This window comes from Schistocerca cancellata, chromosome 6 (assembly GCF_023864275.1).
Source record: "Schistocerca cancellata isolate TAMUIC-IGC-003103 chromosome 6, iqSchCanc2.1, whole genome shotgun sequence".
In the NCBI taxonomy this organism is placed as follows: domain Eukaryota; kingdom Metazoa; phylum Arthropoda; class Insecta; order Orthoptera; family Acrididae; genus Schistocerca; species Schistocerca cancellata.
The window spans coordinates 112,044,859-112,070,303 of NC_064631.1; the positions used below are offsets into that span (position 1 = coordinate 112,044,859).

At 39.9% G+C, this 25,445-nt stretch overlaps 1 protein-coding gene across 1 annotated transcript in view; it reads left to right on the plus strand.

Annotated features, from left to right (window-relative positions):
• The first annotated feature begins 22,480 nt into the window (after nt 1–22,480).
• Nucleotides 22,481–25,445, plus strand: part of LOC126191421 (RNA 3'-terminal phosphate cyclase) — an 89,752-nt gene continuing 86,787 nt past the window's right edge. The window contains exons 1-2 of the mRNA XM_049932292.1: nt 22,481–22,690; nt 22,776–22,893. Coding sequence (XP_049788249.1) covers nt 22,499–22,690; nt 22,776–22,893 — 310 coding nt within the window. The 5' untranslated portion in view covers nt 22,481–22,498. The remainder of the gene's footprint in view (nt 22,691–22,775; nt 22,894–25,445) is intronic.

Consider the following 25,445-nt stretch of genomic DNA (forward strand, 5'->3'; position numbering starts at 1 on the left):
AATACTAACGCTTTCAGTAAAAATTTGGAGGTCATGGCCCCCATAGCTCTCCCATCCATGTCTGCAACTGCTTCTACATGCTCTTGCCCAGAGCTAAATGTTTCAGGTTGCTCACTGAGATATGACACTACTTCCTTTTCAACAAATTTGTTAAATATTCAAATCTTTCTAATTTATTTAGCTGTCTTTCTACTGTGGTAATCATTGTTGCCACAACTGCCTCATCGTCTCTGACACCCATTTCAATATGGACATCCCAAAGAAGTCACATCTATTTGCTGTCGTTATATTTATTACATTTTCATTATGAGTGGGTTACTAAACTATATGTTCTAGGTAGTTTTCGGAGAAGGCATTTAGTATTGGTTTTCAGACTAACCTATCACACCAACCACTTTAAAAACTGTGATTATTCCAATCAAATGCTAGGATGGTTCTGGCTGTAGTTACTACATAACTAGTTCCACATCCATTAAGGCTCTCTTTATATCTGGATGTACAGGATATTGTGCATGAGAGAAGTGCAAAAAAACTGATAAAATGAAATCTATTAATCTTGTGGTAACCAGAAAGATAGTGACAAAAATAAAAGTCTTTAAATATAGTTCGTGTTGGTCTGGCAAAAGGCGTTAGTTAGTGGTTTGTGGTCGGTGTATATAATGAAGTCTCTAGCTTCTAGGTGAGGCCTGAAGTCTTTGATGGACTCATAAACGGCAAGAAGTTCTCTGTCTTAGCTACTCCACAGATTTTGTGAGGGTTATAGCTTGCTCGTGAGAAACGCGAGTGGTTGCAACATTTCACTACATTGTTGTTGCAACGCTGGAGTGATCACCATCTGGTTATCGTTACTATTAGTGCCAAAGGTGCAATAGGTTCAGAGTGCGCCAGTAGTGTGGCGTCTGGGGTGTCCTTTTGGCTGGTTCAAAACCACACGCATACTATCAATCTACGCTGTAGGCGAGTTATCGTTGTTCTTCGGGCCGGCGAGTGCTGCAGGTGACGGCTCGTGTAACTCGACTGAGTGTGGCAAGTGATGGCAATAAAAATTTAATATGCCGAACGCAATTTTCTGGACGTATCTGGCCGTGAAATCCGTAAGACGGCTTCCACCTTCTCTGTTAGTGGTAGCGATCCTGACACTATTGTCCCGTGCCCTACGAAATACACTTGGGGCTGGCCAACTGCACATTTAGTGGTATTAAGGAAGACATCGTGGTATTCCAGCAGATTGAACACTTCCGTTAAATGCTGTCGACGTGCTTCTGCCGATGCGGAAAAAGCTAAAATATCGTCCGAGTAGGAGAAAGTTAAGCCCTGTAAGACTGAGTCAATGAAATGTTGCCATGTTTGAGCGACTCTGCTGCGTAAAAATGTCGTAAATTTTCTCTCAAATAGACCAAAAAGAGTGATGATCGCTGTCTTGTGGAAGTCTTGTTCAGCTACAGCGATCCGTGTGTACACTTTTGCGCAGTCGAGGACGCTAAAAATAACCACACCACTCAAAGTATAGTTATAGTTGTGGAACAACGATACTGGATATCTTTCCGCTATTGTTCTGGAATTTATGGCTGTATAGTCACCACAAAGCTGCCAAGAACCAGACTTCATCAGGAACAATGTAACGGTGAAGGCCATGGACTGTTGGAAGGCGCAATTACTCTTTCACGACTCATACTGTCGAACTCTGTCTCCGAAATTTTAAGACGATTCGGAGCCAAACGTCGTCATCCGCAAGACTTGGGGGCAGTGAGCTGTGTCGTGCCTTATATTCTTAGGCGTTAGAGGGGGTCCTGTAAGAGCCAGTAATCCATGCAGCAGCTCCGCGTACTCGCCGTCCGCCAACCGAATTGCTTTGGCAGTATGAACGGCTGCATACCGCGGAAATCCGGTCGTCGCCAAGCCTGTGGTGTTGTCAACTAGGAGTGAAGTCATCATCTCCGGCAGCAGATTGTAATGGGCGGAGAAGTCCGCTTCGATGATAGGTTCGGCAATGGCTGCAATGGTAAAATCCCATACGAGGGCTCGTTGAAAACCCAGGTCAAGTTCCAAGCACAGAGTTATGTATGTTGTTACGACCGACTTGTTTGAAGCTGTTGGACAGAATAAATGGGTTGGTCGCTTCCTTAGCAGCATACTCTGTGGTTAAATGGACAAACTGGATCCAGTGTCTACTAAATATTTCCAGTCAGACCACCGATCACTAATCAAGAATTGGAGGAGGCGCCTACTTCCGACTGCCGCTACTATTTGAGTAAGAGCAGGGGGTTGTGCATCTGCGAGCTTGCTCCCTGAATTTCCTGTAATACCCAGCAGATACTGTACTGCTCAGGCGTAGTTGCAGAATAAGTCACCGACGATCTACTGCACGAGCGCGTATCAATCCCGTCCTCTGTCATTTCTCAGATTGCTTCGAGGTAACAGTTCCAGATCTGCTGCGTCAGAACTCGTAGATGTAGCTTGGCCGAGAAGGCGTCATAATCTGCGGTAGGAACAGTTAATGTCACGCTAGCACACGCCGACAGAAGTCGTGTCCTGGATTTTACCTGTCAACGCCGCTACTACGTCCTAGTTTGTATCAGCCTGTGATGCTATGATTGCTTTGATGGCCAGTGGCAAATGATTACTCCATACTGTGTGAAGTAAGCTGTTAGGAATGGTTCCCACATTTGCTCTGCTTCTTAGGTCTCACAAGTACTGCAAGGGCTTTCTGTCTCCGATATCGCCCTGAGTGAGGACGTGACGGGTTCGCTCACCCTGCGATGCTGGTACTCGCTGGATCAATTCTTCTTTAACCCAGTCGTAGGAGTTAGCCTCTAGTAGCGAGGTCATTATATGTTGCACTTCCATGGTGTACTGGTGCTCTAATTGACTTACTACCAGTGCAAACTTGGTAGCTTGTTCCGAAGTTCCAGCATAGAAGAAACTGGCCTCGCGTGTTCAAACCAAAAAGCTGGACTATTTGGCCAGAAGGGTGGTAGACTTACAGGCAGTTGAGACACGGTGAGATAAGCGTCGGTCATTTTGCAGATCTCTCTCGTAAGTGCTCATTAATCCCAAGATACTACACAGGTTTGTCAAGTCAGGGTCACCACCTGGTAAGTACTATTAGAACCTATGTCTACTTGATACAACGGAACCAGACAATACAAAAACTCACTGAAACAATTGATAGTAGCTTTTTTAACCACAGCCATAGGAAATGGCGTAAAATGCAACGGCTTGTTCAGTAGATCCGAGCCTGCAATTCAATATCACATAACATGCAGGGAACGAAAACATAAGAGTTATCTCGTAACTATACACAACCTAATTATATGCATGGAAGATACAAAATACAAAAGGCGTAATCAAAGAATAACAAAACCAGCCAAAACACATGCACACACACACACACCACTTCCTGCGACTGGTGAGAAATGTTTGACAGCATGGTGTTTGTAAATACAAGCACTGGCACATGCGACACACTACGTAACTTCATGAGTCACATCAGTCCCTAACCTACTCCAATTATTTAACAGGAAAGGGGACCTTCAGTTTAACATCGAATTCAAATCACGTGTTGTTTCTGGGGATTCCTCACACTGTTGAGAGATGAAGACTACTTTAAAACGTAGACTGAAAAATCTGTGGCTCGACCAAGGCTCGATCCCGCGACCTCAGTTTCATAACATATGCTTTTCCCAAATGTGATCTGATGTTGATATGAGCTGCAAATGATAATTTAAAAACACCCTGAAATCTACGAAAGAGGGCAATTAGGGACTTCTTAAATCTGTCCCTGAAGGATTGTCTCCAAGTTATCAGAATAATGCTCTTAATGGTCTTGTTTTGTGGAGTTAAGCATCTGTTTACATAAACATTTGCAGCGTAAATCGACATCGGAGTAGAGCATATGAAGTGTTCGTACACACACGCTGGTGCACAATCCTTAAGTACAGAAGCAAATTTTACATGATGTGTCATTACCAAGAAACATAGTTTGATGAAACTTGGGGCATAAATGGAAAGAACTGCTACCATATAATACGGGGGGCAACAGAAAGAAATACGCTACGAAATAGTCAGTAATGACACTTTTATTCAAAGACAATAATTACACTGAAGTCTTTATGATTTATGATGGTTCCCTGTACATTTCGAAAGGCAGGACACGTTTCTTAAGAAGGATGTGGTCACCACAGATGGCAATACAAGCTCTGCAGTGTGGCTGGCCACTAAGTTGTTAAGGAGCTCTTGTGGCACGACGTTCAATTATCCAGGCCAGTACATTCACTGAATTTCCTCTCAGTCGTAAAGCTTCTACAGCTGTCTTAATCGATATGGTCACATATTTTTGTCTGTAAAAATGAACTCACGGCCGACTGCACTCTTGAAAAGGTGTACATGGCGAAGGAGTACATTGTCATAATAACACTGATGAGTGAGTGTACCATATTCAACGATTTGGAGTTCAGTACTCCTATGCAATGTTGTCTCCCTACACTATAACATCTGGACCACCAAAACGTTCATATTATACAACATTCCTGGGTGCATTATGTGTTTCCATGACCCACCATATGACGGTACATTGAGAATAACTACCAGCGGCCAAGTGCAGTAGCCTCAGTCAAAAGGCAAGGTAATCAAGGTACCGTGACCACAGTTAAATGGAAACTGCATTTAAAGTCTCCTCTGCGCATCAACGTTAATCGTGAATCGGCAAATGCTCGTCAGCCAACCGTACGTTTGACCACAGTTAACTCCCTGTATTGCAATCCAAGGTGCCCTTCACTTGCACAGATGTTAACAGGGGTACAAATCTGGACATAGACGCCTACATACATAAGTATTCTGTACAACTGCTGATGAGTAATATCACTGTCACATGCTCTCATATACGTCAACAACCAGAAGTGTGTTTGTAGTTCTTGTAAATATGAGAACTGATGGCTGCAGCATAAAAGAGGAAGTGTACAGAGTACCGTTTCAGACACTATTTTGTCCGTTTTTTCCAGTTCATTTCGAATACTTACATCATTTATATATAAAAGTGACAAAATACATACTAATTAACACATTAGATTGTCATTTTTATGAAAATGCACGTCTTCCTTCTAACTTGTAATGTAGTGACTAAGTTACATAGTACTGTGTAAATATAACCCCCTCCCTCTATTTTTCAGTTTCAATTTCATTTAAAAACTTCAAGAATAATATTCATAGTAACAAAACTTGTTTTATTTGCTTTATTGTCGAAACAAATGTGCACATAAGGTGGTCGACTGGTCGAGCGCATGTAAAAGAATCCTGATTCATTGTTTCATGTACGAATTTGTACGCAAGCGAGTGCAATTGTAGTTTCACTATTAAAAGACCCACATTGCAGTGCAAAATTAAATATTTACAGTTACTCTGAGTGAAGCCAGTATCCAAATTATGTTCTTCCAGTATAAATGTATCGTTGCAGAAGTGGCTAACGTACATAAAATTTGTCGAAGCAGTAGGGCCTGACTGATAGTGAAGAATAAAATATATACATGAATGGGATGTGTCATCATATCGCACGCAAGGGAAGATGTTTTCCCGATACTAGCTGCCAAGTCCTGCGATAATAGCAATCCTTTGCAGGTGTCATTTGTCCTTTTTTAGAGGAGAATGCGCCTCTCAACTACATTTCAGTTATCAAGGTAGATCCGTTTTCTTATATACAACGAACATTTTCATTTCCAGAATTACTTTATTTATTTCCAAAAGAGACCACAGTGAATACGTTGAGAGCGGATGAGAGGGACTATCTTTGAGGGCAACTATTGTGAAGTAAAAATGTTATGATCTGTGGTGCTCACCGTTAGCCCATGCTCGCCCTAATTAATGTAACGTGTTTCTCACCCCTGTTCTCAAGTGACTAAACCCTGCCACAGATACATAGCAACAACAATCAAAATTACTGTGAACCATATTACAGGATTTGGTTTAGGCACCATGATAGTCAGGTGGAATAAATCTCAGAGTGACAACATCTCCACCCGACCTGGTAACTATCAACATTGCCACCAAACGAGGTGGCGCAGTGGTTAGCACACTGGACTCGCATTCGGGAGGAGGACAGTTCGAACCTGCGTCCGGCCATCGTGATTTAGGTTTTCCGTGATTTCCCGAAAACACTTCAGGTGAATGCCGGTATGGTCCCCTTGAAAGGGCATAGCGGACTTCCTTCCACATCCTTTCCTAATCTGCTGGAACCAAGGACTTTGCAGTTCGGTCCTATCCCCCAAATCAACCAACCTTCCAACGTGGTACGATCATCTGGGAAAAAGTTCCATTGTGATGCCGAAGCACAGGAAAATTTCATTGCCTAATGTAATGCTGAACACACCCAGAAAAGGACGTACCTAAATAAAACCGGCTAGAGAAATGAACCCAGTAATTTTAAAATTTTAACTTTAGCCAGATAAAGAGTAATTATTAATTATCAGGGAGTTCAAAGACAATTATCGGAATTCCTCAGTGTGAGCCAGTGCATGGAATCATTGTCCTATAGTGAGAAATATATGAACCAGCAGCCATAGTGGAGAAGAAGTGATTGTATGCCATATCAAAATATGCTAGAGTAGTGGCAGTTATGGACGTTGGCACAGGTAGCAGAAGGTGGCTGAATAAATCACAGGAGGCCGATGCGAGACAGGGTGTCCCTCAACTACAGCGTGTTACCACAGCCTGCAGAGGGGCACCCTCGCCAAGAAACATGCGTTTCAAGCAGCATGAGAGACCACAGGGGTCGACCACTTCCTTCAATGAGTCATTTCAACGCAGCGCAGTGGACTACCGCAAGACGAAGTTAAATGATAGAAACTTGTTTTGTTTGCAGAAAATTATTTTAGTCATGAGTAAGAGAATGGCTAAGCAAACAAAGATAGGTTCTCACCTCTTGATGAGCTATATGAACCCTCCAATAGTTTTAAGGATATTCAAATTAAGCAGGAGCCACTTGATGACAGTGTAAAGAATGTGGTGAAAAATTAAATGAGTAGTGTTTATGAAGTTCAAAATGTTCAAATGTGTGTGAATTCCTAAAGGACCAAACTGCTTAGGTCATTGGTCCCTAGACTTACACACTACTTAAAGTAACTTACGCTAAGAACAACACACACACCCATGTCCAAGAGAGGACTCAAACCTCCAGCAGGAGTGACCGCGCAGTCTGTGACAGGACGCCTCAAACTCCATGGCCACTCCTTGTCTACAGTATGGGAAGCAAAGGAACAGATATGTTTCGTTATATTTAAGGGAAGATGCCATTATATGGACAAATGGTACCAAAGATACTTGGAAGACAGTAAAAGAATTTCAGGTAAAGTATTTGCAAAAGTACTGGTGGAAAGGAATATAGGAAGATTTAATCAGGGATTTCCTATGTAGAGAGTGATATCAGTCATGGTATGACCCATTAACTGACTTCTGCAAACGCTGGTGAGCAAAAGTATGTATGTACTCAAAAAATAGCTCACAATGGGAGGGAATCTCCATGGTATACAGTCACTGTAAACAAAACTTCTAAAGAAAAGGAATTTATTGAATAATAGGTGTAAAACAAAGCATAAGGCTACAGATAGAGAGATTCTGAATGAAACACACTTGGCTGTCAAGAGAGCAGCATGATGCCTTCAATGACTACTGTAGCAGCATATTGACAAATGACGTTTCACAAAATCCAAAGAAACTCTGGTTGTATGTAAAGGCTGCTAGTGGCACCAAAGTTAGTGTCGAGTCCATAGCGAACGCCGTTTTCAAATGTTCTTTACAAAGGAAAACCCAGGAGAATTGCCTCAATTTAATCGACATACCACAGAAAATTTAGATGCAATAAGTATTTCCGTCAGTGGTGTTCAGAAACAGCTGAGATCTTTAAAACTGAACAAAGCTCCAGTTCCAGATGGAATCCCTCTGAGATTCTATACCGAATTGTGGCTGAGCTAGTCTCTCTTCCAGCTATAATCTATGGTACAGCCCTGAAAAAGGACCATGGCCAGTTCTTGGAAAAAGGCTCAGTTCACACCTGTCTACAAGAAGGTTAGTAGCAGTGATCCACAAAACTACCATCCAGTATCCTTGACATCGATTTGTTGTAAAGTCTTAGAACATATTATGAGCTCAGACATAATGAACATATTTACCTCCTCAATGTCAACCAGCATAGATTTTGAAAACATTGTTCATATGAAAACCAGCTCGCACTTTGCTCGCATGACATTCTGAAAGCTTTGGATCAAGGCAGCCAGATAGATGCAGTGTTCTTTGATTTCTGAAAAGCATTTGACTCAGTACCACACTTACGCTTACTGTCAACACTACGATCATATGGAGCATCAAGTGAAATTTGTGACTGGATTGAGGACTGTTTGGTAGGGAGGACAGGGCATGTTATCTTGGTTGGAGATTCATCATCAGATGTAGAAGTAAATTTGACTGTGCCCCAGGGAAGTGTGCTGGGACCCTTGTTGTTCATGTTTTATATTAACGACCTTGCAGACAATATTGATTGTAAAATCACTCTTTGTGCATATGATACAGTTATCTGTAATGACGTCCTATCTGAGAGAAGTTGCATAAATATTCAATCAGATCGTGCTGAAATATCAAAGTGGTGCAGAAATTGGTAACTTACCCTAAATATTCAGAAAAGTAAAATTTTGCACTCCACAAAACGAAAAAAACATGGTATCCTATGACTATAATATCAGTCGTGGGTAAAGCAAGTGATAGACTTCGGCTTATTGTTAGGATACTGGGGGGAAGTGCAGTCAGTCTACAAAAGAGATTGCTTACAAATCACTCATGCAACCAGTTCTAGAATATTGCTAAAGTGTGTGGGACCCAAACCAAATAGGTCTAACAGGGGATATTAAATGTATATATAGAAGGGCAGCATGAATGGTCACAGGTTTTTTTGTTCCATGGGAGAGGCTCACAGAGATACTGAAGGAACTGAACTGGCAGACTCTTGATGACAGACGTAAACTATCCCAAGAAAGTCTGTTAACAAAGTTTCAAGAACCTGCTTTAAATAATTACTCTAGGGATATGCTACAACCTCCTATGTATCGGAGACATAGAGATCATATGGATAAGATTACAATAAATGCAGCACTCACAGAGGCATTCAAACAATCATTCTTCCCACATTCCATATGTCAATGGAACAGGAAGAAACCCTAATAACTGTTACAATGGGACCTACACTCTGCCATGCATCTAACAGTGGTTTCAAGAGTGTAGATGTAGATGTAAAATTAATTGAAACAGGAATGATTGTCAAATCGTTTAGTTGCAATTTAGAGATACTTTTGCCATATGATGTACAGGAAGCGATGCTATGAGCACCGCAAGACACTAGTGAGAATTATTTTCACTATCTTAGTAAAGTAGAGCGAATATGACTCTACAGATCGAATTTGACTCTATAAGAGCGAATACATAAAACCATGTTTGGTGGTAAAGTGAGCTTTTAATGAAGAACGCCTTGGATTAACGAGTTAAAAGTACCTACCAACACAATTACAGTGCATTTTGAGCAGCAGAGTCCAAGTAGGAAGAAGTGGCTATATTTATTTGTAAATCTGCAAATAATGTGTACTGGTTTGCTGTAAGTACTGTGCTACTGCAAGAAACGTTATATTGGCCAAGTATAGTAACAATAAATACTACAGTTGTCAAACCACTATTATTTGCTGCAAATTATTCCTTGGGCAGCATTACTTGTTCGGGGTGATAAACTGTGCTCTCCACCAAGTATGATACTCAAGTATAATTTTATTTGTGAAGTTTAGTGTATCATGTACTGTGGGATAGGAATCTATCTACATCTATATACACCTACATGGTTACTCTGCAATTCACACTGAAGTGCCTGGCAGAGGGTTCATCGAACAATTTTCATACTATTTCTCTACCATTCCACTCTCGAATGGCGCGTGGGAAAAAGGAACACCTAAATCTTTCCGTTCGAGCTCTGATTTCTCTTATTTTATTATGATGATAATTTCTCCCTACGCGCAGGTGGGTGTCAACAAAATATTTTCGCATTCAGATGAGAAAGTTGGTGACTGAAATTTCGTAAATAGATCTCGCCACAAAGAAAACCGCCTTTGTTTCAGAGGCTGCCACCCAACTCGCGTATCATATCAGTGACACTTTAACCCCATTGCCCGATAACACGAAATGAACTGCCCTTCTTTCCACTTTTTTGATGTCATCCATCAATCCTACCTGGTAAGAATCCCATACCACACAGCAATATTCCAAGAAAGGACGGACAAGTGTAATCTAGGCTGTCTCCTTACTGGGTTTGTTGCATCTTCTGCCAACAAAGTGCAGTCTTCGTTTCGCCTTCCCCACAGTACTATCTATGTGGTCTTTCCAATTTGAGTTGCTTGTAACTGTAATTTCTAGGTATTTAGTCGAACTGACAGCGCTTAGGTTTGTGCAATATATCCTATACTCAAAATTTATCGGATTTCTTTTAGTACCCATGTAGATGACTACACACTTTTCTTTGTTTCGTGCCAATTGCCACTTTTCACACCATACAGATATTCTCTTTAGATCATTTTGTAATTGGAATTGATCGTCTGATGATTTTACTAGATAGTAAATTACAGTGTCATCTGCAAACAGTCTAAGGGGGTTGCTCAGATTATCACCAATATCATTTATGTAAATCAGGAACATCAGAGGGCCTATGACACTACCTTGAGGAACGCCATATATAACTTTTGTTCTACTCGATGATTTTCCGTCTATCACTACAAACTGTTATCTCTCTGAGAGGAAATCACGAATCCAGTCACACAACTGAGACGATATTCCATATCCAAGCAATTTCATAAATAGTTGCTTGTGAGGAATGGTATCAAAAGCCTTCTGGAAATCTAGGAATAAGGGCTCGATCTGAGATCCCTTGTCGACAGCACTCATTACTTCATGTGAATAAAGAGCTAGTTGCACAAGAACGATATCTTCTGAACCTGTGTTGGTTATGTATCAATAAGTCATTTTCTTCAAGCTGATTCATAATGTTCGAGTACAGTATATGCTCCAAATGCTACTGCAAATTGCGGTCAGTCATATGTGTCTGTAATTCAATGGGTAGTTCCTTTCTTGAATATTTGTGTGACCTGTAATACTTCCCAGTTTTTAGGAACAGACCTTTCGTCAAGTGAGCGCTAGTATATGATTGCTAAGAAAGGCGCTATTGTGTCTGGATACTCTGAATGTAACCTCATTGGTATACCATCTGGACTGGAAGACTTGCCTTTCTTAAGTGGTTTGTGTTGTTCTGCAGCACCTAAGATATAAACTTTTATGTCACTCACGCTAACATCTTTTCTGGTTTCGAATTCTGGAATATTTACTTCGTCTTCTTTCGTGAAGGACTGTTGCTTGGTGGATTCTCATCGTTTCTTTCTAACCTAAAAAAACCGCCCAATCCACGCCACACAGACCCTGCTACCTGTGTAGCCGCCTCCTGTGTGTAGCGGACACCTGACCTATTTACAGGAACCCGAAACCCCACCACCCTATGGCGCAAGTCGAGGAATCTGCAGCCTACACAGTCGCGCTTGACGACTTTTTTCTGTCAAAGCTATAAAGTGCAGGCTTAAGCGACTGAATTTCTCGAATGTATAATTGTTTCAGTACAGGTTACTGGTTGCATAAAAGATCACATCTGAGTAATTAGTGAAAATTGGCTTCAGACTAATGTAAGCAAATTATGTCAAAGATATGCTTAAGTTTATATCCAATAGTTGCACACTTTTCAAAATATACCACCACAGTGGCTAAGCATCTTCATTGCTTAGCAGGTTTTTACATAAAAATAATATTTCAGTGTACTTCTGCATGACTAATATATTTTATCGTTGAATATAAGATTTGATGGAATCTTTGCTGAGTAGTTTGATAGCTGTTGCCCTTATATTAGTCACCAAACTGGTAAATGTCATCTCAAAGATAGTTAGCAGTAGTTGTGCATACATTGGTTAGAAGCAGTTGAGTGTACATCTTTATGGTATTAACTTCACAACAGTAATTATTCAGTTCCTTTTCCAACAATTATTTTTGTGTGGTAAAGTACTTGCTGTGGTTTTGGTAGAGCGATTAACGTTGGTTGTCTACTGAGTACTGTACACGGTATTTCAAAAAGAACTTTACAACTTTGAAAATTCATATAAATTCATACTACCTATAGAGGTAATTGTAATGTCAATTTGTAGCGAAATACATCACGTTTTGTCCCGCGCAGTTCGCTAATGCCGAATCGCACCGCAAGGACCGCTACCGGCAGTTACATTAAAGATGGCTGCCTTAACTGGACCCAACTGTGCTAGTTTGAAGAGCATGCTGGTTTCAAGAATCGAAGTCGGCGATAACAGTTCAGTGTCATTTCCATATCAAGTACCCTAAATATCCTCGTAGTTGGCCTACAATTTATGAGTGGCATAAATGTTTTGTAGAAACTGGGTGCTTGGTAAGACATGGGACCGGTCGATCAAGCACATCTGACGACGTCGTTGAGCGAGTGAAACCACGTTTTGTCAACAGCCCTACAAAATCGCTTCAATTTTATAAATGAGGATTCATCAAGGATATCGTGTTTGTATCTCCTGTGCTGGCTTCTCCACCTGAACTTAGAATGTATACCGCCACTAAACAAGTCACACCTACAATGGTACAGCGAGTTTGGAAAGAAATTGACTTCTGATGGGATGTGTGCGGGATAACCAACGGAAGCCACATGCAACATCTTTAGTTTAAGGTAAAAAACTTGATGTGTTTCCCTACAAAAAAACACTAAACCCAGCTCTATGTCTTCTTTCAATAAAGTTATATAAATTTTTAAAGTTGTAAAGTCTTTTTTCAAACACCCTATACTACACATGATTGTCTGGTCATATTTATGAATGAATCCTATCATCACTCATCATCACTTTTAGGAGCAAAACAATTATCCACATTAGGATAAAACTGGGAAGTGCATCGCAACACACATTGTCCTTTCTCATTTCTTCAACTGCCATCTGTCATGGCGGCAGCCCCCTTTGGCGCTACAGTCACACTGACCTCATGCCATGTGACTTCCAGCTTTCTGTGCATGACTGGGAGACCTCCAAAAACATATTTCTTTATCCATCATGTCGTTAAGTTTTGCAGAGCAGTAGGCTTGAGAAAGAAAATCTGAAAATATAAGTCTGTAACATTGCATTGCAAGGAAAAAATCATGGACTGTGGAAAAACTGTGAAAGATCAGAGTCGAAGCTCTTGAGATAGATTGCTGTAGAAGGATGTTGACAGTTAGGTGGGCTGATAACCAGAAATGAGGAAGTTCTCCACAGAATCGGTAAGAAAAAAAAGGATGAACACTGAGAAAAAGAAGGTACAAGATCATAGGGCATGCGTTAAAATGTCAGTGAATAACTTCCATAGTACTATGGGGAGATGTAGAAGGTAAAAACAGTAGGGGAAAGCAGAGACTGGAATTTTCCAGAAAATAACTGAAGTTGGGTGCAAGTACTACTCTGAGATGAACAGGTTAAAACAGCAAAGGAATGCATAGGTGGATGCATCAAACCAGCTGGGGGACTGATGACCCAATGAAAAAAATATCCCTCTACTATGCTAACAGCAAAGGGATGCAACTAATGATGTTAGTTGAATTTTATTCAACAAGCTGCCACAGTGTCTGAAGAGCTACAAGGAAGTTCTAAACTATAGCATACAAATTGAGACTTGACTGCTGAAAGAAATTAGCACAAGGAACAAAACTTTTATTTTCGGAAGGAAGATATTATTTATTTATAAATCGAAGTTCACAGCCAGCCAGTGTGGCCGTGCTGTTCTAGGCGCTTCAGTCTGGAACTGCATAACCACTACGATCGCAGGTTCGAATCCTGCCTCAGGCATGGATGTGGGTGATGTTCTTAGATTAGTTAGGTTTAAGCAGTTCTAAGTTCTAGGGGACTGATGACCACAGATGTTAAGTCCCATAGTGCTCAGAGCCATTTGAACCATTTTTTTGAAGTTCACAAAAGGTGTAATCACTGTTTTCGCTCGTTATTAGGACAACCAAACATAATGTTTGATCTCTGAACGATTGGGATCTTCAGCTTGTGAACAATTGATGTCATTTACATCACAACTCAACGTCAATGGACGGTATCAAAGCTTCAGTTTCGCACAAAGTAACTTATTATGCATGTGTTCACTTAGTCATTAGATATAGTATATCTCCTGTGGCTCAAACAGACACACTTAGTAAAACTTCTTAGATTAGATTAGATTAGATTTACTTTCATTCCAATTGATCCATAGTGAGGAGGTCCTCCAGGATGTGGAACATGTCAGAAAAACAACAATACATGACAAATATTTACAACTAAAACAAATAAGCTAATGTACCATTCCACAGGTCCCAAGTGGAATGATCGTCATTTTTTAATGAACACATTTTACAAATACTATTGCACTGAATTTAAAATAAAAAAGTTTTTTATTTATTTATAAGGTAAGAAACATGTAATACAACTACTGTAATACTTATTTACAATGAACACATTACTGCACTGAAATGGTGCAGAAGTTAGATTATACTTACACACTTACACACACACAAGCACACACACACACACACACACACAAATTTTCAGTGAACACATTACTGCACTGAAATTGTGCAGAAGTTATGTTGTACTTATATACAAATCAGTTGATTTTACTAAGAAATTCATCAATGGAGTAGAAGGAGTTGGCCACCAATAAATCCTTTAGGCTTCTCTTAAACTGAATTTCATTGGTTGTTAAGCTTTTTATGGCTGCTGGCAAGTTATTGAAAATGTGTGTTCCTGAATAATGCACACCTTTTTGTACAAGACTAAGTGACTTTAAATCCTTGTGAAGATTATTCTTATTTCTAGTATTGATTCCATGAATTGAGCTGTTGGTTTGAAAAAGTGATATATTTTTAATGACAAATTTCATTAAGGAATAAATATATTGGGAAGCTGTAGTTAGTATCCCTAGTTCCCTAACAGGCTTCTGCAGGATGTTCTTGAGTTCACACCACATATAATTCTTACTGCACGTTTTTGTGCCCGGAAAACTTTAGCTTGGCTTGATGAATTACCCCAGAAAATAATCCCATATGACATTATGGAATGAAAGTAAGCATAGTATGCCAGCTTTTTCATTTTTATATCCCCTATGTCTGACAAAATTCGCATTGCAAACAGAGATTTGTTAAGACGCTTCAGCAGTTCTGTGGTGTGCTCCTCCCAGTTGAATTTATTATCAAGCTGTAATCCCAAGAATTTAACACTGTCCACTTCTTCTATCTTCTTGTCATCATATGTTAGACATATACTCTTGGGACACCCCTTACAAGTTCTGAACTGCATGTAGTGTGTTTTTTCAAAGTTTAGTGACAAAGAATTGGCTAGGAACCAGTGATTAATGTCCGCAAATATTTTATTGGCTGATCTTTCTAAGACTACACTTGATTTGCTATTTATTGCAATGTTTGTATCATCAGCAAACAAAACAAACTTGGCATCTGGTAATGTTACTGATGAAAGGTCATTGATATACACAAGAAAAAGTAAGGGCCCCAAAATGGAACCTTGTGGGACCCCACATGTAATTAGTTCCCAGTTGGATGATGCCTGATAGCTTGATACATGTCTCTTTCCTAATAACACCCTTTGTTTCCTGCCAGAGATATAAGATTTGAACCATTTTGCAGCATTTCCTGTTACACTATAATATTCTAGTTTACTTAAAAGGATATTGTGATTTACACAGTCAAATGCCTTTGACAGATCACAAAATATACCAGTTGCTTGCAATTTTTTGTCTAATGAATTAAGTACATTTTCACTGTAAGTGTAGATAGCCTTCTCAATATCAGAACCTTTTAGAAATCCAAACTGTGACTTTGACAGTATGTTATTTGAGATAAGATGGTTATAAAGACGACTGTACATTACTTTTTCGAAAATTTTTGAGAATGCTGGCAACAGTGAAATTGGACGGAAATTTGATGCTATTTCTTTATCTCCCTTCTTAAACAGTGGCTTAACTTCAGCATATTTCAGCCATTCAGGAAATATTCCACTGATAAACGACTGGTTACACAGATAGCTTAATATGTTACTTAGCTCAGAATCACATTCTTTAATTAACTTTGTTGATATTTCATCATACCCACTAGATGTTTTTGATTTTAAAGATTTTATGATGGACATTATTTCTGTTGGGGTAGTGAGGGTCAAATTCATATTATGGAAGTTACTTGAAATGTCTGGTCTAAGGTAATCCATAGCAGCATCTACCGAACCTGACAACCCCATCTTTTCAGTAACAGTTATAAAATGTTTGTTAAAAAGTTCTGCAACACTATACACATCTGTCACCAATGCATCATTTACTCTTAATGCTATTTGTTCCTCTTCATGTCTGGTTCTACCGGTCTCCTCCTTCACTATATCCCATATTGTCTTTATTTTGTTATCTGATATGACTATCTTTTCCTTGTAATATATTTGCTTTGACATCCGTATTACAGTCTTTAATATTTTGCAGTATTTCTTATAATGTGCTATAGCATCAACATTGGAAATGTTTCGGATTGACAGATACAGTTTTCTTTTGGTTTTACAAGATACCCCTATTCCTCGAGTAATCCATGGCTTCTTTGTAGACTTTGCTCTAACCTTGGTAAGTTTTGGGGGAAAGCAGTGTTCGAATAAGGTAAGCACTTTATTAGCAAAAATGTTATATTTTTCATTCATGCCATGAGCACTGTAAACATCAGTCCAGTGAATGTCTCTGAGGAGTGTCCTAAAATAATCAATTTTTGGCTTACTGATTACCCTCTTGAGCTCAGATTTAACAGATTTTATATCCTGTTCAGTATTAACATTTAACAGAAGGAACTGCATATCATGGTCTGAGAGGCCATTGACTATTGGTTTTGTAATATAATTTTGTTCATTTGAATTTTCTATAAAGATATTATCAATGGCTGTTTGTGAGCAAGTGGCTATCCTAGTGGGGAACTTTACTGTGGGAATTAAGTTGAATGATAGTGTTACTAACTCAAATAAGTTCTTATTGGGAGAGTCTTTAAGGAAATCTACATTGAAATCACCAGCAACCACTATTTCTTTGTTTTTGGTTGTTAAATGGGCCAGTACAGCTTCAAGGTGGTTTACAAACAGATTAAAGTTACCTGCAGGTGCTCGATATACACTTAATATTATGAAAGATTTTTTGTGAAAATCTAATTCTGTTGCACATGCTTCCATATGCTGTTCTAGGCAAAATTTATGAATGTCTATGTTCTTAAATGTATGACAGTTCCTGATGAATGTGGCAACTCCTCCTTTCTCCATTTCTGATCTACAAAAGTGAGATGCTAACCTAAACCCTGTAACACTTAAAAGTTCTATACCAGTGGTCACATGATGTTCGGAGAGGCAGATTATGTCAGCTGGGTTTGAAGACTCTAATTCATCTATGCAGATAGTTAATTCATCAATTTTATTTCTCAGTCCTCGAATATTTTGATGCAATAAAGATAGCTGACATTTCACATTGACTGAGTTAAAATTGGGTGGAGTTAAAATATTTGCTGACAGTTGAAAATTCTTAACCAATGGCTGTTTATGTTGATGTAATAAGCTGGAATTATGTTTTTTGATTTCTTTCTCAAACTGAAGGTTTGTCTCAGTTCTAACCTCTCTTAAAATTTGTTTTCTTTCTGTCCTCCCTACCCTAAAAAAGGGTCTTTTCTGAATCCTATAACCACTGGTATTTTACCACTCATGACAGTGCCTCCCCCCCTTTAACTTTCCTGCTATTTCCCCAGCCAATTTACCCTTCCCCTTCCTGTTGAGGTGAAGGCCATGCCTAGTATAATCCCACCTACTGATAGAATCAACATGAACCACACCAATGTGTGACCCCGCACCCGACATGAGCAGCCGTTCCAGCTCCAAATTAACTCTCTTGACAGAAGAGTTCAAATGAGGTTGGTCATGGCGCCCAAGAACAGATACAAACTCAACACTGGTATGCTTCGATGCTGATGCAGAAGAACAGGGCATTTAGAATAATAACGAAAAAGAGTAAGTGGGCTCACTGCCCAAAAATATTTAAAGAACTGTGGATCTTGACTGTCCACTGTGAATACAATTTAGAAATATTACTGTATACCAGGAAAAATATTCCTCACAGTGCCACAAACTCAGTAGTCAAACATAAAATAAGACCAGTAAATTCCTGCACCTAGAAAGAAAAGAGACACTCAAAACAGTAGGCGTATCAGATATCAGGAATTGAAACTATGTAATGCATTATTTCAAAACGTTAAAGAACAGGGTGAAATGGACAGTTGCAAAAAAATACTGTTAAAATGTAATGCCTCAAAAAAGTTATTGCATAGTTAAAGATTATTTAAATAAAATGTAGCAAAGGTAGCAATTGACACAAAAGTGCAAAATTGAGCTACTGATAACATTTTTTGTTAAATAGGAAGCTGTAATTAGTATAGGTAATATACTGTTATGTATACTTTCATTCCATTGATTCTTTACCTAGTTATTAATATTGCGTTGTATATATTATGTATACTTGTGAATTAGACACACACACACACACACACACACACACACACATATATATATGTATATATATATATATATATATACCGGGTGATCAAAAAGTCAGTATAAATTTGAAAACTTAATAAACCAATGTAGAAATGTAGATAAAGAGGTAAAAATTGACACACATGCTTGGAATGACATGGGGTTTAATTAGAACAAAAAAAAACAAAGTTCACAAAATGTCCAACAGATGGCGCTGGACAGCAAAACGTCAATGACTGCGCATGACAATCGTGTATAAAAGGAGCTGTAATGAGAGAGAGAATCAGCTGCGCCAGCAATCGCAGCATGTTGACGTTACCTGAAAAGGTGCTTTTAGTGAAGCTGTATTATCAGAATGGGGAATGTGCTAGTTCAGCATTACGATCCTATCGCCATAGGAAGGGGATTCTAATGGGTAAAGGTCCGTTGACAAATGCAGCGGTGGCGAGAGTGATTTCGAAGTTCGAAGCCACAGGTTTTTTAGACGATAGACCCCATAGTGGTCGATCGAGCACAAGGCGTAATGCTGCTGAGACAGTTCACGAAGAAATAGAGGCTGTAGCGGGTTCGTCTATGCAAGGGGAAGTCAGCGCTAGTGCAGTCGCATGTCGCACTAGCGTTCCATACACTACTGTTTGGTTGGCACTTAGGCATACTATCTGATGCTATCCGTACAATATCCATTGGCATCATGAACTGTTACCTGGCGATTTAGTGAAGCGGAGGGCATTTGGGGTGTGGCCATTGCGAAAGATGGTGGAAGATGACGATTGGCTGAGTAACGTGTTGTGGACCGACGAAGCTCATTTCACGCTCCGAGGGTTTGTCAATGCCCACTTCTGCAGAATTTGAGCTAACGAAAATCCCATACCTGTCGTGGAAACTCCATTGCACGACGAGAAAGTCACGGTATGGGTTGGATTTACCACTTCTACCGTTATCGGGCCTTTTTTCTTCGAGGAAATGCATGTTTCTGGTTTTGTAACTGCTACGGTGATGAGTGAGAGGTATGCTGATATGTTACAGAATCGCATCATCCCCAGCCTGACTGATAAACCTCTGCTGGAATGTACAATGTTTATGCAGAGTGGCGCTCCACCCCAAATTACTTGACGCATGAAAGTTCTCTTGCGCGTGTCGTTTGGTGATGATCGTGTGCTCGGCCGCCAAATTCGTCATGCTTGGCATCCAAGGTCCCCAGACCTCAGTCCGTGCGATTATTGGCTTTGGGGTTACCTGAAGTCGCAAGTGTATCCTGATCGACCGACATCTCTAGGGATGCTGAAAGACAACATCCAACGCCAATGGCTCACCATAACTCTGGACATGCTTTACAATGCTGTTCACAACATTATTCCTCGACTACAGCTATTGTTGAGGAATGATGGTGGACATATTGAGCATTTCCTGTAAAGAACATCATCTTTGCTTTGACTTACTTTGTTATGCTAATTATTGCTATTCTGATCAGATGAAGCGCCATCTGTCGGACATTTTTAGAACTTTTGTATTTTTTGGTTCTAATAAAACCACATGTCATTCGGAGCATGAGTGTCAATTTGTATCTCTCTATCTACATTATTCCATGATTTATTCAGTTTTCAAATTTATACTGACTTTTGGTCACCTGGTATACATAAGTGTGTGTGTGTGTATCTAAGCATATATATTTGTTATGTGTAGGTATCAGATTAAATACATCACACATGATGAGTGACTGATAAATCAGTATGAATATGAATATCATAATTCATATTTGCTACTGAAGAGGTGGTCTACAGGTGAGACAGCTTAAGAAGATCCCTGACAGAACTCAGCGTCATTGCCAACTTTCAACTGCAAGTGCCGGTGAAAACAGTAGCCATCTATAGAGCTGTTACAATGCTGTGGCGTTGCCATTCTCATATTTACAAAATGGCATCACATTATTGGCTGAGGTAGGCACCCAAAACTGCCATACGCAGCCTACTGTAACTGTCAGGGGTCAACTTATGACGACTGAACTACAGCAGCAGGCATTTTCTGTTGTGCATTTGGCACTCTTATAACAGAACTAGTGGGTGGGAGGGCAAGGAGGAAGAAAGTGTGACTTTCTTTTGGACAACTTTTATTTATTACAATTTTAAACAAAGCGAACATTTTTAAATTCCGAGATCACCAGTAAGAGAAATAGTTAATATAATCATTACCACAATAAATGATAATATTAATAATATTACTAATAATCACACAATTTCAAACAATTGATTCCAGTGACATAGGTCAGTTGAACACATAGTTGAATGAGTTGAATGCTCCAGCTAGTACACAAATAAATGGTTCTGAGGTGCACCACCATGAATCACGAAATATTTAACACTCCACCATGAAGAAGACTGCCACAAACGTTCTGCACCAAAGGCAGCCTACATTACATGTCTGTTTGCCAAAAGAACAAATTTTCTTGCATGAAATAGTACCAGTACAATAAACAGACCCAGTTCCCGTTGAAATACATCCGCTAAGTCTTTCAGAAGCGCCCACAGGTTCCAACACCAGCAGAAAGTCTTCCCTAACCACTTATAAAGACATAACGAAGTTCAGTGGCAGCAACACTGACACCGACACTGACCCAAAGGTTAACGTGGCGATGCGGCGAGTGGCGTGCTGCAAGAAGGCGAGCCGACTGATCGACCCTTCCAGGTGGACACCTGGATCACAAGAGAGCTCGCTGTGTGGCCATCAAGGACCAGCTGTAAGCAGATGGCGCCACAGTCGCAACGCTCTCGGCGCTGCGCCGCAGCAAGGTGGTGCCGCAATTCAAGTCGCCGCAGCTCGTGACGACTTAATGTTGGAACAACTCTGTAGTATCGCTGAATGACTTTCCATGTCCTCAATTCGTTTCTCAAGATACTCTCTACACGCTTGTTGTTTTTGTTACACCCTGTATATAAATTACTGAAAGCATAGTGTATAGGATTCTAAGTAAACGTCGTACCAAGCACAGAAATATGCATTCTAACTAAACATCATACCAAATACAGAAATATGGCGCAGTTTCTGTATTTTGTTTTAGAAAATTGTACGCATTGTATATGCATTGCACGATATTCAGACGATGTAGTTTGTCTAAGAATTAATACATAAAATTAAATCAAATGCACTTCTCTTGAAGGTCAACTCATAATGACCATCATGTCACATCATATCAAAGCACCATCACATCAGAATGTGTTCACACTGTCAATTTACTGCCAGTAAGCTTCATACCATACATTCTTTATCAGATTTGTGTGGGAAAGAGCTATAAAGTGAAACAACATTTCAGAACATCAACATTTATATACTATCGAAAACATATATATACAAACACATAAAACCACATTTATAAGGGAAAAAATAGAGCCTGTTGATGTTAAATAACTTAGCAACCTAGACTGTTTTTCTTCTGAAATAATCCTATGAATATATGCTGTTTACGTCCATGATAGACAGCGAAGAGATAAAATTTTCTATCTCTTCAGCACACAACCGAGCGAGGTGGCGCAGTGGTTTGACACTGGACTCGCATTCGGGAGGACGACGGTTCAATCCGCCGTCCGGCTATCCTGATTTAGTTCTCCGTGATTTCCCTAAATCGCTCCACGCAAATGCCGGGATGGTTCCTTTGAAAGGGCACGGCCGACTTCCTTCCCTAATCCGATGAGACCGATGACCTCGCTGTCTGGTCTCCATCGCCAAAGAACCCAAACCTCTTCGGGTCACACATCATTGATTCACTATTTCATCATTCCTATGTCTAGATTTCTTTTTGTTCATTATCTTTGGTGTAAATGTTACTCTCGCTGCGGTTGACAGTGACAGTATTCGCCGGTTTAGGGGGTTTGGTGTCGGCGTGCGGAGTATGGGAATGTGTGGGTGGAAAAACAATTGTGCAGCAATATTGCGTTGATAATAAGATTTCTGTTACTGCTTCCGAAATGGCAGCACAGCCAGTAGACATAGATGGTGGTGTTTTGGAAGGCGTAAGTAGGATCACATGGAGTTATAAACCTGTTTCTCATTTTAGAGTGATTCCGATTGAGATTATTTCACATTTATCTGCTCTAGGGTGGCCAAATCTTGCGTCTAGCAGCGTCATTCAGTTACCTGACGAAAGTACCAATAAAGGTGAGAAATATACGTGCTGGACGCAGCAAGCCCGGTCTTATGGCCCAACACTTGAAGGGTAATTAATCGCAATTTGCTTCTTAACACCTAACGAATCTGTAATAGTGATGATTTGAGGTAGTAACTTCCTCGCAATAGAGCGGAAGAGTGTTGATACCTCTGTTCACATGATCAATCGTGAGCACCATTTGCACAGTATCTTGTGAATAACCTGTGTACACAGATCATATTACAGTAATAAAGTTTTTTAAATTACCATTCTTTACTGTCACAATTGTAAGTTAAGTTATAATTATTCTGTTTACTTCTTTTTGCAATAATTAAAAAGATGACATCGCCTTTGGGAAACAATGAATTAACTGTAAGTTTCGTTTTGTTAGAACTGCGATTTCCTACCAGTGTTTACTATTTGATCCCGTTTCATAACCATACAACATACCTTCAGAAGACATCCAAACAAATTTCAAAATTAATACGCCAACTTCGAAATCGCTGGCATCACACATTATCTTCCCAATAGTGACGTGAAAATTTGTGTATGCCCGGAGCGAATTCGCAATCAGCGAATTAGTTTCTGAATGGTTCATGCAATTGCGGATTATCAACTGTGTGTGTTCCTTCACAGTTTACGTTAGATGGTAACATTGTTTGTCAGAACAGCTTATCTTGCAGTTTGCAATTTTTACCCTTTTTATTTCTGTACTCGGTTTAAGTCCTTTGCTGCCTCTGACAGTAATACCATTGGAAACCTCAAACGGTAATTTCATTGAAAGCGAAACCATAATGGAAAACTGAAATTCAGTATATTTTGTCTTCCTGTATATAAATAGAAAGTCAGGATGTATGATTTCTGAAATAGTGTAAGGGCCCAATCAAATTAAAACAAGCCAGGTTGAAAGAAGTAAACTGTTTATTATTTCAAAAAGTAACCACAATAACTGTCGAATTTATCCCAGTGTGAGACTAGATGGTCAGTGCCTTCACATAAAAATGTTTGCATTTGCCAGTGGAACTATGATTTAACATGGTGTGCATCTCTTCATCTGAAGCAACTTAAAAGCCATGTCTTTCTTCAGTGCTTCAAAAATATTGAAATTGCATGGGGAGAGATCAGGACTGTACAGGGGGATTTGTAAGGGCTCCCTAGCAAAATTCCTGCCTTGTAATCGGAATATTTAGATGGACCAACATGTTGCCAAGGTTGTTTTAAGTGTACTGAAGTTTCACTAGGAAGCCCTTACATATCCTTCATACAGCCCCAATCTCTCCCCATGCAGTTTCCATATTTTTGAAGTCGTGAAGAAAAACGTTATCAACTGTCTATATACTTTGTAGAGGTTAACACCTGGGTACAATCATGGTTCTGTAGTATAGTAGGGTCTTCAGTGCTTAATATTCAGTGATATGCCTTTGAAACTGGTGTTGATCTCTTACTTTAAGTAAATTGCATAGAATTCCTCATTCACATCTAGAATTCTAAAGTACTGTTTGTCTTATTTCTTCGGTGGTATCATTGTCTCCTGTGGAATATGATTCCGGTGTCAAATCCTATTTCTTATGCAAAGCAACATTAACTGGTGAAAAGACTGTTATTCATGTCGCTTCCAATCATTATTCAACTGAATAAAGTTTCTAAACTGTGAAAAAAAATATGTTCACTAATACTTGCACATGCTGAACTATCAACAAAAGGTGCTTCTCCCTTCAGCAGTACTAATAAAAACACCTCACCCCCATAATGAAGTATACATTATGTTGTTAGTGGAAAAAGAACTGATGAACTACTCAAATAAAGTGGAGGAACAAGTGATGGCTTTTGTTGCATTGCATCTTGGTACAAAATAAATTTCTTTGATGTGTAATTGTTCTCCGTTATTTAGATATCTTCAAATAATGTTTGGAAACACTTTACATTTTAGTAACTAAAGAATAAAGGAGTTAGACCGAGCGAGATGGCGCAGTGGTTAGACACTGGACTCGCATTCGGGAGGATGACGGTTCAATCCCGCGTCCGGCCATCCTGATTTAGGTTTTCCGTGATTTCCCTAAATCACTCCAGGCAAATGCCGGGATGGTTCCTCTGAAAGGGCACGGCCGACTTCCCTCCCCACCCTTCCCTAATCTTGTAGTGGTGTTTGCACCTTGGTCCGCAAGGACATTGTTAGTAAATGGGTTCTCCCCCATACCATTCTGGAAGCAATTGCTGTGAGGGTCCATCTGGCCACTCCAATCACAATCTGAAATCTCTACCTCCCACCCCACATCCCCTGCCCTAACCACCCTTCAACAACTCCCTTCCTGCTACTAGGGGACTTTAATGCCCACAACCCTCTTTGGGGTAGTCATACGACTACAGCTCTGGGCAGGACAGTTGAAACTGTTCTGGGAGGTCTTGACCTGTGTCTACTAAACACGACGCTCCCACACACTTTAGTGTGGCACACGACACTTTCTCTGCCATTGACCTCTCCATCTGCAGCCCTGGCCTTCTTCCCTCCATTCAGTGGGGTGTACATGATGACTTGCATGACGGCGACCATTACCCGATTGTTTTAACCTTCCTTCAGTGTCTCTAATTCCATCACCCTCCTAGGTGGGCCATCTATAAGG